Source organism: Danio aesculapii, chromosome 6, assembly GCF_903798145.1.
Source record: "Danio aesculapii chromosome 6, fDanAes4.1, whole genome shotgun sequence".
In the NCBI taxonomy this organism is placed as follows: domain Eukaryota; kingdom Metazoa; phylum Chordata; class Actinopteri; order Cypriniformes; family Danionidae; genus Danio; species Danio aesculapii.
Genome location: NC_079440.1, coordinates 61235997 through 61255996, shown reverse-complemented (window position 1 = coordinate 61255996; position 20000 = coordinate 61235997). Strand labels below are relative to the sequence as shown.

At 38.1% G+C, this 20000-nt stretch overlaps 1 protein-coding gene across 1 annotated transcript in view; it reads right to left on the bottom strand.

Moving 5' to 3' along the window:
• helz2a (helicase with zinc finger 2a) overlaps nt 1–20000 on the bottom strand; it is a 38123-nt gene that overhangs the window by 9223 nt on the left and 8900 nt on the right. Inside the window, 13 exon segments of the mRNA XM_056460662.1 lie at nt 846–990; nt 4047–4101; nt 4104–4186; nt 4273–4416; nt 4559–4647; nt 5707–9154; nt 11028–11103; nt 11198–11990; nt 14204–14845; nt 15578–15956; nt 17313–17375; nt 17378–17438; nt 19205–19315. Of these exon segments, the coding sequence (XP_056316637.1) occupies nt 846–990; nt 4047–4101; nt 4104–4186; nt 4273–4416; nt 4559–4647; nt 5707–9154; nt 11028–11103; nt 11198–11990; nt 14204–14845; nt 15578–15956; nt 17313–17375; nt 17378–17438; nt 19205–19315 (6089 nt within the window).

The following is a 20000-nucleotide window of genomic DNA, read 5'->3' as shown; positions in this document are numbered from 1 at the left end:
GGTACAACAGGTAAAAGAAGATATTAGAGTTTACGTTATTATTTAAGCCTATTTTGAGGTATAAAGGCAATAATTTAAGAATAAACTAATTCTGATAATAATGAAATTGATGTAAAGTAAAAAAAAAGAGATTTATAAAATAAAAATAACAGCAATAAATTAACATATTAATCTGTTTTATTTAATAATTCATCTCAGATGTTTTATTTGCAGCATTTAGGACTATCAATGTTAGTACAATTGGCTTATGAAAAACATTGTCTACAGAACAAACCACTGTTGTCCAATGTTGCCTAATTAACCGAACTTTAGTTAACCTTGCGGTTCATTCTACTGTGGCGAGCGCTGATAAATAAGGGACCAAGCCAAAGGAAAATAAATGAATAAGTTTAGTTAATTGATCTAGTTAAGCCTTTAAGTTGCACTTTTGGCAGAATACTAGTTTCTTGCAAAAATAGTAAATATAAAAATAACTAGTAAATATGAAGTACTGTCATAATGGCAAAGACAAAATAATGTATTTTTTTAAATGTATTGAAAAACATCTCTCTGTTACAACAGCACTTGGGAAATATATATAAAAAGTGATTTCACAGGAGGGCTAATCAGTTTTTTCAACTTTATATTTATTTTCTTTTTTCAAAAATAACATTACTTTGTATAACTGCATTTAACTATACACTTGATAGCTGTGAAGTCTACCTTGCTTTTGCAAAGCTGCTTTGAAACGATTATTATATATAAAATCACTATACAAATTGAATTGAATTAAAGTCTCTGCACAACAAATAAACATTACATTGGTCTTTTGTATCTGCACTCAATGGAAAGCATTTGTCAAATACCTGAGCTCAGTGTTGGGTTTTTCTCCTCTTTTAGAGTTGCGTGAGAGCTTCAGATTGCAGCCTGGGTATGGAAACTCCAGCATCTCCATCTGATCACTGTAGACCCGGAGAGGTTTAAGATGGTCTCTGAGATGTAAGAGATGACCTGCAACACATTTATATAAACCATTTAAGTGCAGTGATCTTCCTTAGTCAGGTATGTACAGTTTCTGTGCATGTGCACCAATGTCAGGAATGAATACCCAGGTTTGCATGATCAGGACATGATTAACTGTATGGTCCTTCCTTGGCAGGTCTTAGTTTTAAGATAATACTTCAGCTGAACACCTTACACCATGTCATTTAGACATACACTGATATTTAATAATTCAATATGATAAACATGCACAATATTGATACCATGGGCACTTCTAAATACTGTGAATTATTATGTATTATTTAAACAGTTAGAGTGTCCTTTAAAGCAGTGTTTCTCAACCAAGTTCCTGGAGGAACACCAGCTCTGCACATTTTCGATGTCTCCTTAACCAAGTTGATTCAGATCATCAGCTCTTTAGCAGAGACTGAAAGACCTGCATTGGGTGTGACAGACAGAGACATCCAAAACATGCAGTGTTGGGGTCCTCCAGGAACATGGTTGAGAAACACGGCTTTAAAGGGCTAGTTCATCAAAACCTGTCATCAATTTCCCTCCCTTTACTTGTTTTAAACCTTTAGGAGTAGAAAATTTGAAGAAAGCTGAAAACCTGTAAACATTGACTTCTATAGTATTAAGTTTTTTTACTATGGAAGGCAATGGTTACAGTTTTTTTGCTTTCTTTAAATTATCTGCAGAAATACACTGTACACAATGTGGCAACTTTACGCTTCTGACACTAGCTTGTTGTAAAAGAGAAAAAGAAGTTTCCCCCGCGCTTTTTTGGTAAAGTCTTGAAGGCATACATCTGCAGAAGCTTGGCCATGCACATGTCAAAATAGCACAATTTTTATGACACTGTAACAATAATTACCATTCGTATGTGACTGTGAGTGGTAGGTTTAGGTCTTGGGTAGAGGTATGTAACAGGCACTTTAATAAATAATATCAGTGTTTCCTCTAGGATTTTTTCCAGCTGTGGCGGCAGGCCTTTGTTACACAGATCTACTAACTACCTGTGGTGTTATTTCAATGACAAATGTCGTGAGCGCAGTATTACAAGTCGAGACTGCATTTATGTTATAGCCTAAAGCATGTGGATCTCTTTGCTTGCGTGCTGATTTCCTCTGCTCTTGCACAAAGCTTCTTGCGCGCCCTCAAATACGCGCTGCTCAAGCGCACAGTGTTGCCAGATTGGGCGGTTTCGGTTTTGAATTTATTTTTGTGGGTAAAAAGTGACATAGGCGGGTAATGCAAATTTGGGCGGTTTTGCAACAGCGTGCCCGCCAGCTCCGTTGTGTCCTCATAAACCTGTTTTGATCTCCCATAGAGATGCCATATATGCTTAGAGCAGTGTATAAACGCTTGTGATCTCGACAGCTTTTGGGCTGGAAACAGTCAGCATCATCTGGCAACACTGAGCGCAGATCTTCTTGTGCGCTCTTAAATAAACGCTGCTGAAGTGTGATTTAGTGCGTTTATGTAACGAGTATGTCTTCAACATTTATTTGATTTGCTAGAAATATTTATGAATGTCTCCAATAGACCTACAGAGCGGCATTAATGCGACCTGAAGTAAAGTGAAACAGCTATACTTTTGTTTGTTGGCCTCAGGCATCACGCACCTGTCAGTCAGTCAGTCAGCACAAATGACGCACAGCACTACTACGGTTGTTACAGAAAAATTCACGCGGTTATAATTCACTTACCTTTTAATACGTTTTGGTGCGATTATCACCCGCTATTAAAAAATAAAATGTTTTGAATGAGAAGCTGTAATGTAGCCGTGGCGGGATGAATTTTGGCGTGGCGCCCCGCCATGGAAGAATGAATGTAGCGGAAATCATGAATATAAATATTTATTGTTAACTTCCAGCTGGAGCTGTCTCCTTTCTAGCCACAACCTGCTTTTCCTTGGGTCTTTAATGCATAAACTTTTCCCCTTCTTGTTAAACCTCCACAGCGAACAAACAACTTGGCAAAAGTTTTGCATGAAAAAGTTACAAGCCATTAGAAAAAAATTAAGTAAAATTGAACTCATCATCCAATCCTATTTGATCTGCACCTCCTGTATGCTCAGCTAAAGCATTTTGTGCTTGTCACCAAATAAATAAAGCGCCACCAAGTGCAATTTTACTGTAACTTCAACAGCTCAAGGTACGTGAACACAAGCACTAATCTAATGGCCCGTTTCCACTGAGAGGTACAGTACGGGTCACCTTTATTAAGCTTGCGTTTCCACTGCCAAAAGGGTAGCCTTTTGGTGGGTGTGGTGTACGACTGAAAGTTTCAGACAACGTCATTTTTATGAGGAAATGTCTACAGTAAAGCTGTATGGGTCGTTCACATATTATATGGTAAGCACTTCTCACAAAACAGATGCTTTATACACGTCAATACTTGTGAATAAATGTTCATTACTAACTTTTCTATGAAGATGATTTGATCATAACTGCAGATCAATGAAAGTGCGAAATAGCGAAATTATTATGGTTAATGCCTCAGCTGTGTATTTAAAACATGGCTGTTCCTTTGTTTTCATTCTGGCTTGTTGTTGCACGAGCGAATGATGTATCTTCGTAAACCAATAGTGTTCAGGTGCGCATCTAGCTCTGCCTTTTGGTACCCTTTGCAAAGGGTGACCAAAAAGTGGTACGGTACGGTTTGGTTCAGTACGCTTTTGACAGTGGAAACGGCCATAAAAATGTACTGAAGCAAACCGTACCAAACCGTACCACTAAGTGGAAACGGGCCATAATTGGTCAGCCAATTTTTATCGTAGTCTGTGGCAAGTTTTTCTTAAATCACATTTTTTGCCTGATGTTTTGTATGCTGGTGTGCTTGCTCACATTGGGACCCTTTGTTTCATAACGCGGCATTAAACATTGGAGATGTGTATGAACAAAATTATGATGATGTGTATACTATTATGATGATATCCACAGTTCAAGCACTTGCAATCCAACAATTCCAAGCACTTCTATTACTCTACCAACAAACAAAAAGCAAGCCAATGCATGAATACAAACAAATATAACAGGTTTATACAGAATATTTTGCATTACCTGCTACAACGTCAACAGATTTATTTGACGGGCCACAGTACAGAATAGCTCTCTTTTCTTTGAACTGGAAGCTTGAAGCTGTTGGATATTCTTGTGCAGCCAGTACAAAATATGGACACCAACAACAGTTTTTCCAGTCCCTATGAAAATGCACAGAAATGATGAAATTAACAAAAAAAGTCTTGAAGAATTCCAGTAGACTTTGAGAAACCAAAGAGAGTCTCACCTGGTGGTCCTTGGATAAGTGTGAATGGGTTAGTCAGTGCTTCTCTTATTGCTTTACTTTGGCTGTTGTTTAGATGGGATAACCCAGAAGGATGATAACTTTTGATCTCGAATCTGCCTGTATTCTGTTTTGGTATTTTACATCCTTGTGGAGAGATAGTTTACTTTTAAACAAAATTGAACGACATATGAAGTGATATGTTTGACGAAGATGACTAGTAAAACATTAATTTAGAGTATAATGTAAAATGCATTAAAAATTAACAGTGAATGTGAAACTGTAGTACCTCTGTCAGAAGTGATTCTCCTGCCCATGGCAATATTTTTTACAAGCTGGTTAGCTTTGGTTAGACTGTCAATTGCATTCTCTTTGCGTCTGCAAAAGAAATAACAAAGCAAAACAATTGATCAAGTGGTTCTAATTGGATTTGCATTGTAAACCTTAAATAAAATATGATACAATAATAATGAATTTTGTTATTGAATACGTTAATTCTGTCTGGCTCTAGATATCACAGATCCTGTGTGCTTATATAATTCAAAGGTACAGTTGAAGACAAATTATTAGCCTGTGAAATATTTCAATATTTCCCAAGTGCTTATTTCTTACAAATTGATTTTGTCTTTGCCATGATGACAGTACATAACATTTTACAAGTTATTTTGTAGATACTAGTTTTGCAAGGCTTAACTTGGTTAATTAGGCTAACTATATAAGTTAGGTTCTTTTGGCAAGTCATTGGACAACAGTGATTTGTTCATTCATTCATTTTCTTTTCGGCTTAGTCCCTTTATTAATCAGGGGTCGCCACAGCGGAATGAACCGCCAACTTATCCAGCATATGTTTTGCGCACCGAATGCAACCCAATACTTGGAAACACCTATACACTCTTGCATTCACACACATCTACTATGGCCAATTTAGCTTATTCAATTCACCTACACCGCATGTCTTTGGGCTGTGAGGGACACCGGAGCATCCAGAGGAAACCGACGCTAACACAGGGAGAACATGCAAACTCCACACAGAAACGCCAACTGACCCAGCCGTGGCTCGAACCAGCGACCTTCTTGCTGTAAGGCGATTGTGCTACCTACTGCGCCACCGTGATGCCCACAGTGATTTGTTCAATAGCCGATCTAAAAAAAATACTATATACATTCTTATTTTTTCATTCCAAAGCAAACTAAAAGAAAAAAGACTTTTGCCAGAAAAAAACATAATAGAAAATAATGTGAAAATTGTCATCTGTGTTTTGCTAGACTTCACTGGTGAATTTAAAAAAATAAATTACAATGTCACAGGAAGCTAGTAATTCCGTCTTCAACTATATTAAACATTACAATGTATAAATAAATAGATTTGCAATGATTCATTCTGTATTCTTAAGCATTTTAAGCTATAGTAGTAAGTTGTAGTATTTGCAATCTTACACGTCTGGCAGAAGCTTTGGAATCAGCTCTAGAGTAAATCTCGTCCTCTCGTGGAATATTTGTTCTGGAATGTTTGTCATGGGCATGTGTTTAATCAGAAAATCAATTCGCAAACTCTTTGGTTCTTGATTTGTTGATTCTTTGGACTCTGTTTCTTCAACTTCTGTAATTACACCATGAACTACCCAAGTGAAAGAAGGAATATCCATGAGCGCTGTGCACTGAGAGCTCTCCAGAAATGGGCTACTCTGTTTCTGAATCCTCGTTCGAATGCATAGGAAACTGTTTCTGAGATCGCAGTCAATTGACCACTGAGATTTCTTGTCAAGTGGGAGCAGAAAAAAACCCTGAAGCCTCTTTGGATTGGAGTTTTCCCATTTCAAGGGCACATCTACAATAAGAATGCTCTCATTTTCAGCCACAGCGCTGGAGGCTGACTCCATTTCGCACATAGGTCTCCATATTGCCTGATAATCCTTGTACAAGTTGTATGAACTCCTTGATGAGTTTAGTGCGTATTCAGAAAAACACTTGACTGGATCTCTTACATGCTCCACGCAAATCTCAAACTTTGGGTGCACAACAAACAGTTGAATCGATGGAGTCATTAATCCACGAGCTGTGGATGCACCAAGCTGAACTTCGACCGCCTCACCTTGCTTAATTCTCAGGTACAGTTCAGCGTAATGCTCAGCATGCAAGGGATCATAATTTTTTGTACATTTTAAAGCACTCAGTGTTTCATGGAATTGTCTTGCATTGATCCCAGAGTTGCGTTGAAGTTCCTCAATAAGAGGAAAAATGGTGTACCAATTTTCTTCTCTGATAGCATCTGCAATGCATTTCCAGGTCTTTGCAGGGACATAGGCCATGACTGAGTTTGGATTTTGTTGCTTCACTTCAGCATGGATGTGAGGATTGGAGAATGAATATATCCTTCGCTCCCATTTCAGGATCATGCAGTTGTTTGTTTCATCAAACTCTGGTTGAACTGCCAGCAGAAGATCCCTGCTCATAATGTCTAAGTTTTCTGATATTGAGGATCTGTTAAGTGGAAAGGACACTTTGAAGTTTGTCCCTAATGAATTGAGCTCCACAATATAAGCCACCTTCCTTTCACTTTGGCTTGATAGTTTTAATGCAAAATGCAGAGCATTTGCCTTCCTCTCGTAGGCCGACTGTTGATCATTTTTCCTGGAAAATTCCAAACAAGACAGGTTAATGTCTTGAGTTGTATACTTAACATCTGTCTTGTCAATCACAGAATGAAGAAGGCGCTGCACGATTACATCTAAGTATCGGCGAACTGGAGATGAGGCCCATGTATAGCTGTCAAGATCTAAATCATAGTGCCCTATTCTTGAGACATGCGTTGAGTTTGAGCGCTGAATGAACGCCTTGTGAAACAGCCGCCTAAATGCAACAGCAAAAGGCAGAAGCTGAGGATGAATGTCATCAGTTGCTACAAAGTCAATTATTTTGTAGATGTTTTGCTGCTCTGCTGCTGACTTCAGGCATCTCAAGATTGATTTTAACACAGGGAACGTGTCTGAGTCAGTCTGAGGGTTGTGCTGGATCAAACCTTGCTTATTCAGTTCATGAGCTTGACTTGAGAAGTGAACAGACAGTGGAATCAAGGCTGCATTTTGGTCAAAAATCTCAATAATTTTGTCCGTTTGAGGCCTGTCCTGGCATCTCAATGGAGTTTTGCTTCTTGTTGCATCATCAGATAAAAGACGTTCGGCAACCATGTGGTTAAACATGACCATCAGCTCTTCCACCATTTGGTGAGATCTCCTTCTTCCGAGGGTCACATCCTCATCTGGCATCTTGTAGCACCAGTCATCCTGCTTTCTGTATCTTCGGTGAACCTCAGCAAAGTTCGACACTTTTACAAGACAGTTTTCAAGCAGGTCAGAAAGCGCCTGACCATTTTCAAGAATGTCCTCAACTTCATCATAGGAAAATTTCCTGTTGGAGTGAATCACAGACTTGCAGATAAATCTTCTCTTTATGAGATTTGTCTTTGCATCCACTTCTATTATCAACGAGATTGCTCGTCTGTCCTGGTTAGGGATTAAACTGAACAAATTGGTGCTCAGTTCTTTGGGAAACATGTATATTGGCTCCTTCTCACGGGGGTAGAATGCAGTACACAGCTGCCTGGCAAATTTGTCCAATTCATTGTCTTTAGCCACAAAGCTTGCAACATCAGAAATGTGAACTCCTATTTCAAGGTACTCACCAAAATCCTGCACACTTATTGCATCATCGAGATCTTGCGAATGCGCTGGATCAACTGTGAAGGTTGGGAGCGTGCGAAAATCTCTTCGCCCTTTTTCAAAAATATCAAGACGTTGTAAATATTGCAGCTGCTTTTTCAGAGATGAGGAAAGCGTCCTTCTCAACTGGTACTCAATGCTGAGTACATGCAATCCATCATCTAAAGTTGCTATTTTAGGAAGCACACCTACGACAATCCCCAAAGGATATCTGAAAACACTTCTCCAACTAAGGACTTTGACAACAAAGAGAGATTTTCTGTGTGCTTCTTCATTGATTTTGATGAACTTCTCTACTTTGAGGCTCTCAGGATTTCTTACTGCAATGTGGTTTGGTTTGTCTTTCCAAAATGGTGTGAAGATCTTGGTGATGCATTTGTTTATAGGTGTCATTACTTGATTGTCATGTCTTTCAAGCGCACAGACAAATTCCTTTACAGTATCTGCACTTTCAAGGATGTTGATCACTTTTCCTATTGGAGGATTAGATGTCGCACTTAGGATCTCCACTGTTACTTTATCTCCAGGGAATGCCCTTCCGATATTCGCTCTACCCTTGATGTCTATTCTCAGAGTTGACTCGTCAAGTGGCTTTGCATATCCTCTGTCATAACCTTCTTTGACTAACTCACACTGTTTGTGCACAGTAGAGCTAGTAAACAACGGCTCTTCATAATATACTTCTGCAACTTGGTTGTTTGCACTACTGAACGCTTCCTGATTTTGAAAAACTGGAAATAATCCTTCCTCTGTCAAAGCAACATTGATGTCTTTGCTCTCATCCAGAAGCTCTTGAAGTATTAGGTCTTCGGTGTCTGGTATTTCAGATATAGTAGATTCACTATCGCTGTTCTCTTCATCCTCGCTTCTGCAGAGTTCAGAAATCTCCAGGAGATCTTGTTTTAAAGAATCCAGAGTAAAGTCATGGCAACTTTCCATGTTGATGCATTCCTCTATGTATGCTCTCCAAAGTCTCCAGCACATACCGAACTGATGGCATGAAAGTGCAGCGGCATCTCCGACAACAAATATTTGTGATTGGGCTCTTGTCATGACGGTGTTCAGGACTCGCATGTCATTGAAAAACTCAAGACAGGTCCGGTCCGTCTCCAATAGGCTGTCCTTGGTGTGCACAGTGGAAATCACAATTACTCTGAACTGCTTTCCTGGAAAATATGGGAAAGGCAGTACACTGTAAATTACATGCATAAATGCTAACATGTTTGTATGTAATCAAGGCACAGCATAAAGGCCCCAATATACGTCACATTAAGTTCTTTTTCATTCATTGTTTGCTTGTACCCCTAAACAACGATGGTTAGAGTAGAACAGCTTCATAAACATTTGTCAGCCTCCTCTAGCCTGTGCATTGTTTCAACATCTTTACTTTGCTTTCAATTTATCATGGACAGACACCAAATGGATTGTTGTGAGCCCCTCTCAGTCTTTAAAATTTCTCTGTTATCGATCATATATGTGCATATACATCTATACCAGCTCTGCTACTCCACCCTCCAGTGTATTCATGTTGCTAACTTGGTGGTGTGGTTGTTTTATGACCTCCGTGGATTCATACATTAATTTTCCTTCGGCTTAGTCCCATATCAGGGGTCCACCACAGTGGAATGAACCGCCAACTATTCCAACATATGTTCTACGCAGCATATGCTCTATGCCGCAACCCAGTACTGGGAAACACACACACTCATACACTACGGCCAATTTAGTTAATCCAATTCCCCTATAGCGCATGTCTTTGGACCGGAGCACCTGAAGAAAACCCACACCAACACGGGGAGAACATGCAAACTCCACACAGAAATGGGCCCAGCCTGGACTTGAACCAGCGACATTCTTGCTGTGAGGTGACAGTGCTAACCACTGAGCCACCGTGTCACCCCCTCCAAGAATATGAGATATACAGGTCATAGAAGGGCAAAGAGTTTCAGAACACACCCACCAATTTCTACCAATGGTAGTTTAAAGGTGTGTAATAGCCAAAAGGATTTATACCAAAAGTTTGCTTTGGTGAGCTGTCGCGACAGACAAAAAAACACCATTTTGGACAGATTTTGTTCAAAAATATGTAATTCCAATTCTTTCTTTGATTTCTTTTGAAGTATACTAGGTCCTTTAGGCAAAGCAAGTTTATTTATAAAGGCAATTCAAAGTGCTTTACATAAACAAGAGTAAAAAAGACAAGTATAAGAAAATAAAAAAACTAAAAATAAAAACGATTAAAAACAGATTAAAATGTGTTAAAACAGGTTATAAAGGAATGAAAAAGAAAAGAAACACAGGCCCCGTTTACACTGCTAGTTAAATGTGACCCAATTCCAATTTTTTGCTCCTATGTGACACAGATCAATCTGTTCTATGACCGTGTAAACACGAAAAAAACCCCCGCATGTATTCAGATATTTAGAGACCGGTTTCAGGCCTCCTTCATACATAGAAATGAATCAGATATAAATTGGATATGTGACAATGTGACTATCATGTAAACAGGCACACTTGCAACAGTGTTGTACTTCACGGTTTAATGACGTATTAATGCGTATCTGGAGACGCTGACGCGGTAAACAACAACAACAAAGGAAACATGGAAGAGGAAAGTGGTCAGTCGCCACAATTTGCTCCCACCAGACCTGAGATCTCTCTCGTACCCATAAATTCCTCTGAATGGTGGAGGACACCATAAATAAACCATAGGCTCAAACTACGATGACGGACCTTTCCCTCCTCCTCCTCCGCCTGAAAATCACTTTAAAGTTGGGGAACTTTGTATATTTTGCAGAGCTGAAAGTAAGACAATTTTTTCTATTGTGACGCATAGTGTGGCGCAGATGCTAGAACCCGCCTTCACGCATGCGCGACATCATAAATTGTATAGCAAGTGTAAACACATTAATCGGATATGGGTCACAATTAAAAGAACGTGTAAATGGACAGGCAAACATTTGAGATATAGGCAACAAATTGGAATTGGGCATTGAGACCTGACAGTGTAAACAGGCCTTAGATTCAAGTAATCTTTACCTTGCACATTTTCAGCATTCTCTACAGTGAAACGAGGCAGTCTAAGCAAACGCAGTCTATGCCTGATTTCCAACACCTGAAATATCAAAGAGGCAGAATAATCAGGTATAAAAACAATGACATCAATTCTTTAAAAAAAGCAAACTTGTAACTAGTAATAGGATAGATACCTGTCTGCCTTGAGATAGGACACAGACTGATTCTGGATCTTCAGCACCCCACTCTTGAGGCCATTCCTCCATTATTTTTTGCAGAATGTGAATGACTCTTAGAATTTGTTCTGCATTGAACCAGGACATGCTCATTGGGTCCAAGCAGCATTCTCCTCTTACATGATGAAACTGCAAAGCATGTTGTTGTGGATGAGAAGGCACATTTCCTCTAGCCTTGATCACATCACTCCTTCCAACATAAAAATGTGTTGATACAAAATCCACAATGTCCTTTGTGGAGCGGTAGTTTTCATTGAAAATGATCCGGCTTTGTTTGGCCACATCACTGTTTTCAGCTTGGTAGTGATAGAAGAGGCGATTGAGCAGGGTGTGCTCTGAACACTTGTCTGGCCTCACGGAGAAGAGCTTGGGTCCCATCTGCATGTGATCTCCTGCTAAAACCACACGTGTATTGTTACCCGCTAAACTAAGTGCCATAAGAGCCTCACACTCCAACATCTGAGACGCTTCATCAATCAGAATATGGCTGAAGTAGTTTTCAGGGAGCTTCATGTCGTAGAAGAAACGAGCCAGAGATGTTGTTGTTATGACGATTCTTGCGGAATCCAAAACTGCTTTATCAGGAAACTCAAAACAATTGCCTTCTCTCGATAAATGACAGTACTGTAGAGTGATGAAATCGGTGGAGGCGAGTTTTATTTCCATTGCCTTTATTCGCAGAGGTTTGGCGTGAAGATGACCATTCTTCACATATTCATAGAAATGACCTTTTATATAAAGATCAGCAGAACTGCATTAGGGAGAAAAAAAAGATAATTTGATTGATATAATCATTATGTATTTGGCATACAGTTTTTTGCAAATATACAGTGCCTTATTTATTTTCATCCGTAAATCAGTCCCCCTGAAAGTGAATCCATAGCATTGTCATTGCTTGTTCCATACTTTACTGATTGATCTAACAAATGAAAATGCATTTAAAATTTATTTATGAAAGTTTGCTGCCTTTTTAAAAAGACCAGCTTATATTTGGTGTGCCGAAAAGCAAGACCCAAACAATACTATTCAGCATGAATCATGGTACCTCTGGATTCTGTGGAATAGCCCGTATCGAAATCTGATATATGGCAATATTTACAAATCACGTATATGACAAACAAGTTTATATTTGGATGTCACAGATATAAAAACATGTCATGTTACAGTACTTATTCCATTCATTCATTCATTTTCTTTTCAGCTTAGTCCCTTTATCATTCCGGGGTAGCCACAGCGGAATGATCCGCCAACTTATCCAGCACGTTTTACGCAGCGGATGCCCTTCTCCCATCTCCCAACCCATCTCTGGGAAACATCCATACACACTCACTCACACTCATACACTATGGACAATTTAGCCTTCCCAATTTACCTGTACTGCATGTCTTTGGACTGTGGGGGAAACCGGAGCACCCGGAGGAACCTACGCGAATGCAAGGAGAACATACAAACTCCACACAGAAACGCCAACTGACCCAGCCGATTAAATTCATTTATTTACTCAACATTCTACACACAAAACCCCATAATGACAATGTGAAAAAAGAGTTTTTAAAATTGTTGCCAATTTAGTGTACAGCCATTTTCAGATCTCTCCAGAGATGTTCAATAGGATTTAGGTCTGGGCTCTGACTGGGCCACTCAAGGACATTCACAGACTTGTTGTGAAGCCGCTCCATTGATATTTTGGCAGTGTGCTTTGGGTCATTGTTCTGCTGGAAGATGAACCATCGCCCCAGTCTGAGGTCAAGAGCACTCTGAAGCAGGTTTTCATTCAGGATGTCTCTGTACATTGCTACATTCATCTTTCCCTCTATCCTGACTAGTCTTCTAGTTCCTGCTGCTGAAAAACATCCCGACAGCATGATGCTGCCACCACCCTGCTTCACTGTAGGGATGCTATTAGCCTGGTGATGAGCGGTGTCTGGTTTTCCCCAAACGCCTGGCATTCACTCCAAAGAGTTCAATTTGAGTCTCATCAGAGCAGAGAGTTTAGTTTCTTATGGTCTGAGAGTCCTTCAGATGCCTTTTGGCAAATTCCAGGCGGGGAGTGCTTCTGTGTGGCCACTCTACCATACAGGCCTGATTGGTGGATTGCTGCACAGATGGTTGTCCTCCTGTAAGTATTTCCTCTCTCCACAGAATAATGCTGGAGGTCAGACAGAGTGACCATCGGGTTATTGATCACCTCTCTGACGAAAGCCCTTCTCCCCGATCACTCATCTTAGATGGCCGGCCAGCTCTAGGAAGAGTCCTGGTGGTTCAAACATCTTCCCCTTACGGATGATGGCCGCTGTGCTCATTGGAACTTTCAGAGCAGCAGAAATGTTTCTGTAACCTTCCCCAGCCGTGTGTCTTAAAACAATCCTGTCTCGGAGGTCTACAGACAATTCCTTTGTCTTCATGCTTGGTTTGTGCTTTGACATGCACTGTCAACCCTGTGACCTTAAATAGACAGGTGTATGCCGTTTCAAATCATGTCCAATCAACTGATTTGACCACAGGTGAACTCTAATGAAGCTGCTAAAACATCTCAAGAATGATCAGTGGAAACAGAATGTACCTGAGCTCAATTTACAGCTTCACACCAAAGGCTGTGAATACTGATGTACATGTGATTTATCAGCTTTTTTATTTGTAATAAATTTGCAACAATTTCAAAAACTCTTTTTTCACATTGTCATTATGGGGGATTGTGTGTAGAATGTTGAGGAAATAAAGAAATTTAACCCATTTTAGAATAAGGATGTAACGTGGAAAAAGGGAAGCGCTATCAATACTTTTCGGATGCGCTGTATGTGCACATATGCAATACATATTTTAAAGTATTGCAAACATATCTGTTTACATAAATATTTGTAATTCTAATGGTTGAAAATATGCATATGTTCATATATATATATATCCTTATATCAGATTTGCGTATGTGAGAGTACTCTGAAGTGGCACTAAATTATGTCGTACCTGTTTGTGTGTGTGCAAATTAAGATTTTGTTGTGTGGCTGCTGTACAAGAGCCTGTGCCATCTTTGCAAGGGTTCGAGTTTTGCCAGTCCCAAAAGGTCCATAAATCAACAAGGGTGGGATGCTGCTTCTGTTGTCTGATACACCCAAGACAAAGTCCATTGCTGCTTGCTGCTTCTCATTGAACTCTTCTTCATCTGATTGAAAAGAAATACTTAGGTTTCCATTTTTCAGATCAGGCAACACTTTGTCCAACTTAGGGAGATCATCAATTGCCTTGTGCATCTCGCAGAACCACAGACGATTGACTTGAAACTGGACCTCCATCTCATATTCTTCTCCATTCTGTAGGTTAAGGGCAGCACAGCAGTGCCTGGAAAGCTGAAGATGTACTTGTGTCTCGGTGGCAGCATCTTTCAGAAATTCAGCTTCATAAATAGGCCCAAAATACTCATTGTTCTTCACAACACCAACAAGAGTTCTGATGGCATGTCTTTTTACAATGAAACCCTGAGGAGCATCCGGTGTGAGTGGGTGAGACAAAGGCACAGCAGCAAAAAGTTCACCCGGGTAGGCCCATTTCATTCCAAACCTGTCATCAAACAGCTGATTTTTCAGCTGCACAGTCCCTCGTAGACTTAGCCTAGATAGAGAGGAGACAAATTGTAGGTTTAAATTGCTATAAATTGTCATATTCAAATTTATTTGGAGTAATAGCTTATTTTCACAGAGTGGTCTTTTAAATTAATTGAATTATGTAGTCATTAATTATATAACAAGTAATAGATATTTTTCTGATCTAATTAAACCTCAGGCTAAAAACAGAACTCTATCAAGGTGCAATCATTTAGACTTTAAAACATGCAGATAATTAAATTTATTGATACTTATTAAACATTTCTGTAAACATTTTCACATTCCAGCCAATCGCATAACAGCACTTACTGGGTAAGGTGTGGATAAAGATACTAAGCCTCAATCTGATTGGTCAAAATTGGATAAACAACCTATGCATGCACATGCACATAAAATAGATTGATTTTATCCCAGCTCTCTATGGATATTGCATATACTATTATCACAATGCCAATTATTTTCATTATATATTGTGCAATTATATTAGACATACAGTCAAGCCCGAAATAATTCACACCCCTGCCTAATTCTGACTGTGGAGAAATCTATTTTTCCAAAATGGTGCCTCTTGTACATTGTCTTATTATTTTTTGGGAGAAGCCAAGTGTCATTTCCGATCAAAAAAACACAAAAAGAAAACAACTAAAACTTGCTGGTTGAATAAAAGTAACTTAGTGTCAGAATTTACCTGGGCTATGAATAATTTCAGGCTTGACTGTTTATATTGAAACATGCATACCTGGAAAGCAGTTCAACGACTACCTTCTCCTCCTGGTATAAAAAATTGTGCATGCTCTGTTTATAATTCTCACGGTTAATCAAACCGTTCATCTGGTGGTTCACGGTGAGTTGGTATCTGTTTAGCAGATCTCTCTGTGCTTCTTCTCTTTCAACAAAAGGAATGATTTTCATGCTTTTCTCATTCCAAGGCTCAAGATTGCTTGTGGTCTCTGGGTTTTCAGAAAGTGCCTCTGGTGCTGGGGCTCCCTGACAATCATCCTCTCCAACTCTGACCTTTAGTTTTTGTCGAAAAACAGGTCTCGTATTGAAGTCAAACACTACCCACTGCTCATACAGGCCAGGTTGGTCAGATCTGAACGACACTGGGATTTCATGCTCTGCAGATGGAAATCACAGCAATTGTCAGACAGTTTAATAACGAGTGAACTAAGAAACATTAGTAGAAGCATACTATAAAGTCAAAGCTGGGTAGATTACTTATAAAATGTAATTAGTTACAGATTACAAATTACACATCTATGGTAATGTAATCTGACTACTTTTGGATTACTTTTAGATTACTTTTGTGCTAACGCATATTTGAGGTCACATATATTAAAGCAAATATATGCAACCCTGAGAACGTAGTCGCAGGGACGTTTCTGGAGGCCGCGAAATACGTCCCAGGAGGTACGTATTTTTGCAGTTTTTGTTTTCGCGAGTCTGCGAGAGACCGCTGTGCGCCCTTTTTCCCGCGCCGTTCCCGCGTAAACCCGCTAGAGACCGCTGTCAAACGACCTTCCGCCTGTCTGGCTGGATGACAGAATGATTGACCGTGCGACCGGCCAATCGACTGACCCACCCTCCTCCGTCCCTAAACCCAACCAACGACGATTCACAAAAGCCTCATTTTTGGATTTTGTTTTTGTTTTCTTACCTGATTTCTGGAACCGCTCTTCCCCAGACTCGAACCCGGTCGTCGTCGTCGTGGTCAGCCCCTTTCTGCGCCTCAAGTCCGCCAGAGTACACGAAGAGCTAACCGGACAAACTGGTTGCAGCGGCAAGCGCCGAAGAGAATGGCGTCACACCGCCCCGCAGCGTTCGCTTAAAAAACTGAAATGCAGCCGTACGTACCCCCGGCTACGTATTTCGCGGTCTCCAGAAACGTCCCCGGGACTACGTTTTCAGAATGAGCCTGGGTTGAATATATATCACTTTACAATTATCAGCAACAAAAGCCTCAACAGCTTGTTTTTAATACTTCAAAATACTGTAATGTATTTATTTCTAATACAAGTTTAATATTAGATGCGTTAATATACCTCACTGTTAGTGTTTACTGATAGTAACAGTGAATAAAATTGCATGATTTTAAAATATTATATCAAAATACGTACATTTAGAAAACAGCAACATTACAAAACCAATATTGAAACTCCCAGCAATATGACATTATATTGAAATTAAATATTTAATCTATAAAACGCTAGTGCAGATGAGTGTGAATGAAAAACATCAAACAGCAACATTTCAATCATGAAGAGTCATGACAATATAAAAGCAGCAGGCTTATTATGAACAATTTAAACATAAAAAAAGACTAATATTCTAATAATCAATGAATTGTGTACAATTTAATGCCATTGTGTAATCAATATGTAATCCTTAAAAAGTAACATTTACTCTAAAAAAACAAGTACAGGCACATTTATAAATATAAAAATAGGGCACATTTTTGCATGTTCAATCTTCACCTGTTTGGTCGCTCTTCTTATTAAACCAAGCACTCGTGGAATATGATCGTTCCTCATGGGGGTTTTGCTGAGGCTGAATTTTGCCCCCTGTTCCCGCCTGAGCAAGGCAATAACTTCAAGAGGCTCCTGGAAGCATTCAAGTAAAATAACAAGTACAGATCAATGTCTATGCAAAGGTGACTACATGTATATTACACTTCTGAAAACTATGCAGCTATCTAATAATGGACAGTACTATAATTATTATCTGTGAACATTTGGTGCTAGTTCTTTGTAGAATTTTGAAAAAAAAATTGTGGATTTATGCTGAATGATTATGCAGTTATATAGATGTTCCACATTATATGCTACATATGCACAATTGCATTGTTTTTATATCATTTTTGGCAATCATTAAATAATAATAACAATATAATTTAGGTCTCTTGACCATTTAATGTATCCCAGACAACAAAAAATACTGCTTTAGTATATTAAAAACTAAATGAAAGAGCGCATGTAGGAGTATTAATACTGGTGGTACTATACCGTAATGAAATATACCTTGTCAAAATACTTATTTTGGAAAGTAAGACAAATTATTTCATTTAATAATGTACCAATCTACACTGAAAAAAGTGTTGCATGCAAAACTGTTGCAAACAATTTATTTGTGTTGAATTTAAACTAACAAATTAAATTTATTAATGTTCAACTTAATTTGTTTGTTTAAATTCAGCCCAAATAAATTGTTTACAACCACGTAACGTAAAAAAATTTAGTAAATCCAAGCAATCATCTTTGAATATTTTTTTTTCATTGTATGCACTATTTTAGGGTTTTGCATAATTTCTGACAATCATTAAATGATTATAACGATATCCTTCAGGTCTCTTGACCATTTAATGTATCCCAGACAACAAAAATACTGCTTTAGTATATGAAAAACTAAATGAAAGAGCGCATGTAGGAGTATTAAAACTGATGTTACTATACTGTAATTAAACATACCCTGTCAAAATACTTATTTAGGAAAGTAAGACAAATTATGCCATTTAATAATGTACAAACTAGGGCTGCACGATATTGGAAAAACTGATATTGCAATATTCTTTATTCACTGTGATATATATTACAATATGAATGCAATTTCACCAGATGACTTAAAGCTTGTAAAGAATTCAGAATTTTAGATCAGTTTCGATGATTCTGTACAGAAGTGTATCTGCATAAAAATAATTAAAAAAAGACAAGCATAGTTAAAGACAACAGACAAAAGATGCAAATAAACAATAATTTAGATTTTTTGGGGAGTCAAACAGCATTCAGAAGAAGAAATTAAATGATCACTGTATAATAATAATAATAATATTACACTGTATCATTTTAATTGAGTAAATAATTATATAATGTTCCATTAATCTTAAACGTTTCATTTATTGTGCCCAAATAGCTCAAGTTTGCTTCAAATTCTTACAGTCAGGCCTTAAAAATACATGCAAATAATTAACCTTCACTCTAAGGCTAAACTTTGAAAATACTCCACTATGTTGTAAATGTAATGTCTGGTCAACTATAATCAAAGCTACATTGCATATTTTGCCATGTGACCATTGCAGACTTGCTGAAATGATATATTGCGTAGCCCTAGTACAAACCTTAGTAATGCACTATTTTATTTTTTACGTAATTTTTGGCAATTGTTAAATGATAATAACAATATCCTGTAGGTCTCTTGTCCATTGAATGTATCCCAGAAAACAAAACTACTACTTTGGTATATTTAAAAACTGTGTAACATCATATGTAGGAGTATTAATACTAGTGTTACTATAGCATAATTAAACATATACACTGTCAACATACTTATTTATGAAAATAAGACTAATTATGTCATATATTAATATACAAACCTTAGATATAATGGTAAAATTCCATGTACACTGTATTCCCTTTTTCCTTACATAGACAGCATCTAAATCTGGGTCACAGGTGATGAACACATCAGGAATGGTGTCAGTCATCTGCAGGAATATTTATTAAAGATATTCATGAGACGGTAAAAAGCATACTGTATGCACAATAATCAAGCATTTGCTGAAAATATATCCTCAATTAACACATCATCTGTTAGCTTATACAACACCAAACCAAATGTACTGTACATCCAACATGCAATAAAAAATCAAGGATAAGAGTTATTTTAGGAGGCTGTTGATGTGATTTATACGGTTGAAGTCAGAATTATTAACCCTCCTAAATTATTAGCCTCCCTGTATATTATTATTAGTGCCCAGAAAGAAGATTTTTATAACACATTTCTAAACATAATAGTTTTAAAAACTCATTTCTAATAACTGATTTATTTTATCTTCGTCATGATGACTGCATAATATTTGACTAGAGTGACATTTAAAGGCTTAACTAGGTTAATAAGGGTAAAGTTAGGATACTTAGGCAAGTCATTATTTAACAGTGGTTTATTCTGTAGACAATTCAAAACAAATATTGCTTAAGGGGATAATAATATTGACCTTAAAATGGTTTTAAAAATCAAAAACTGCTTTTATTCTAGCCAAAATAAAACAAATAAGGCTTTCTCCAGAAGAAAAAATATTATAGGAAATACTGTGAAAAATTCTTTGCTCTGTTAAACATCCTTTGGGAAATATCTGAAAATAAAATTCACAGGAGGGCGAATAATTCTTC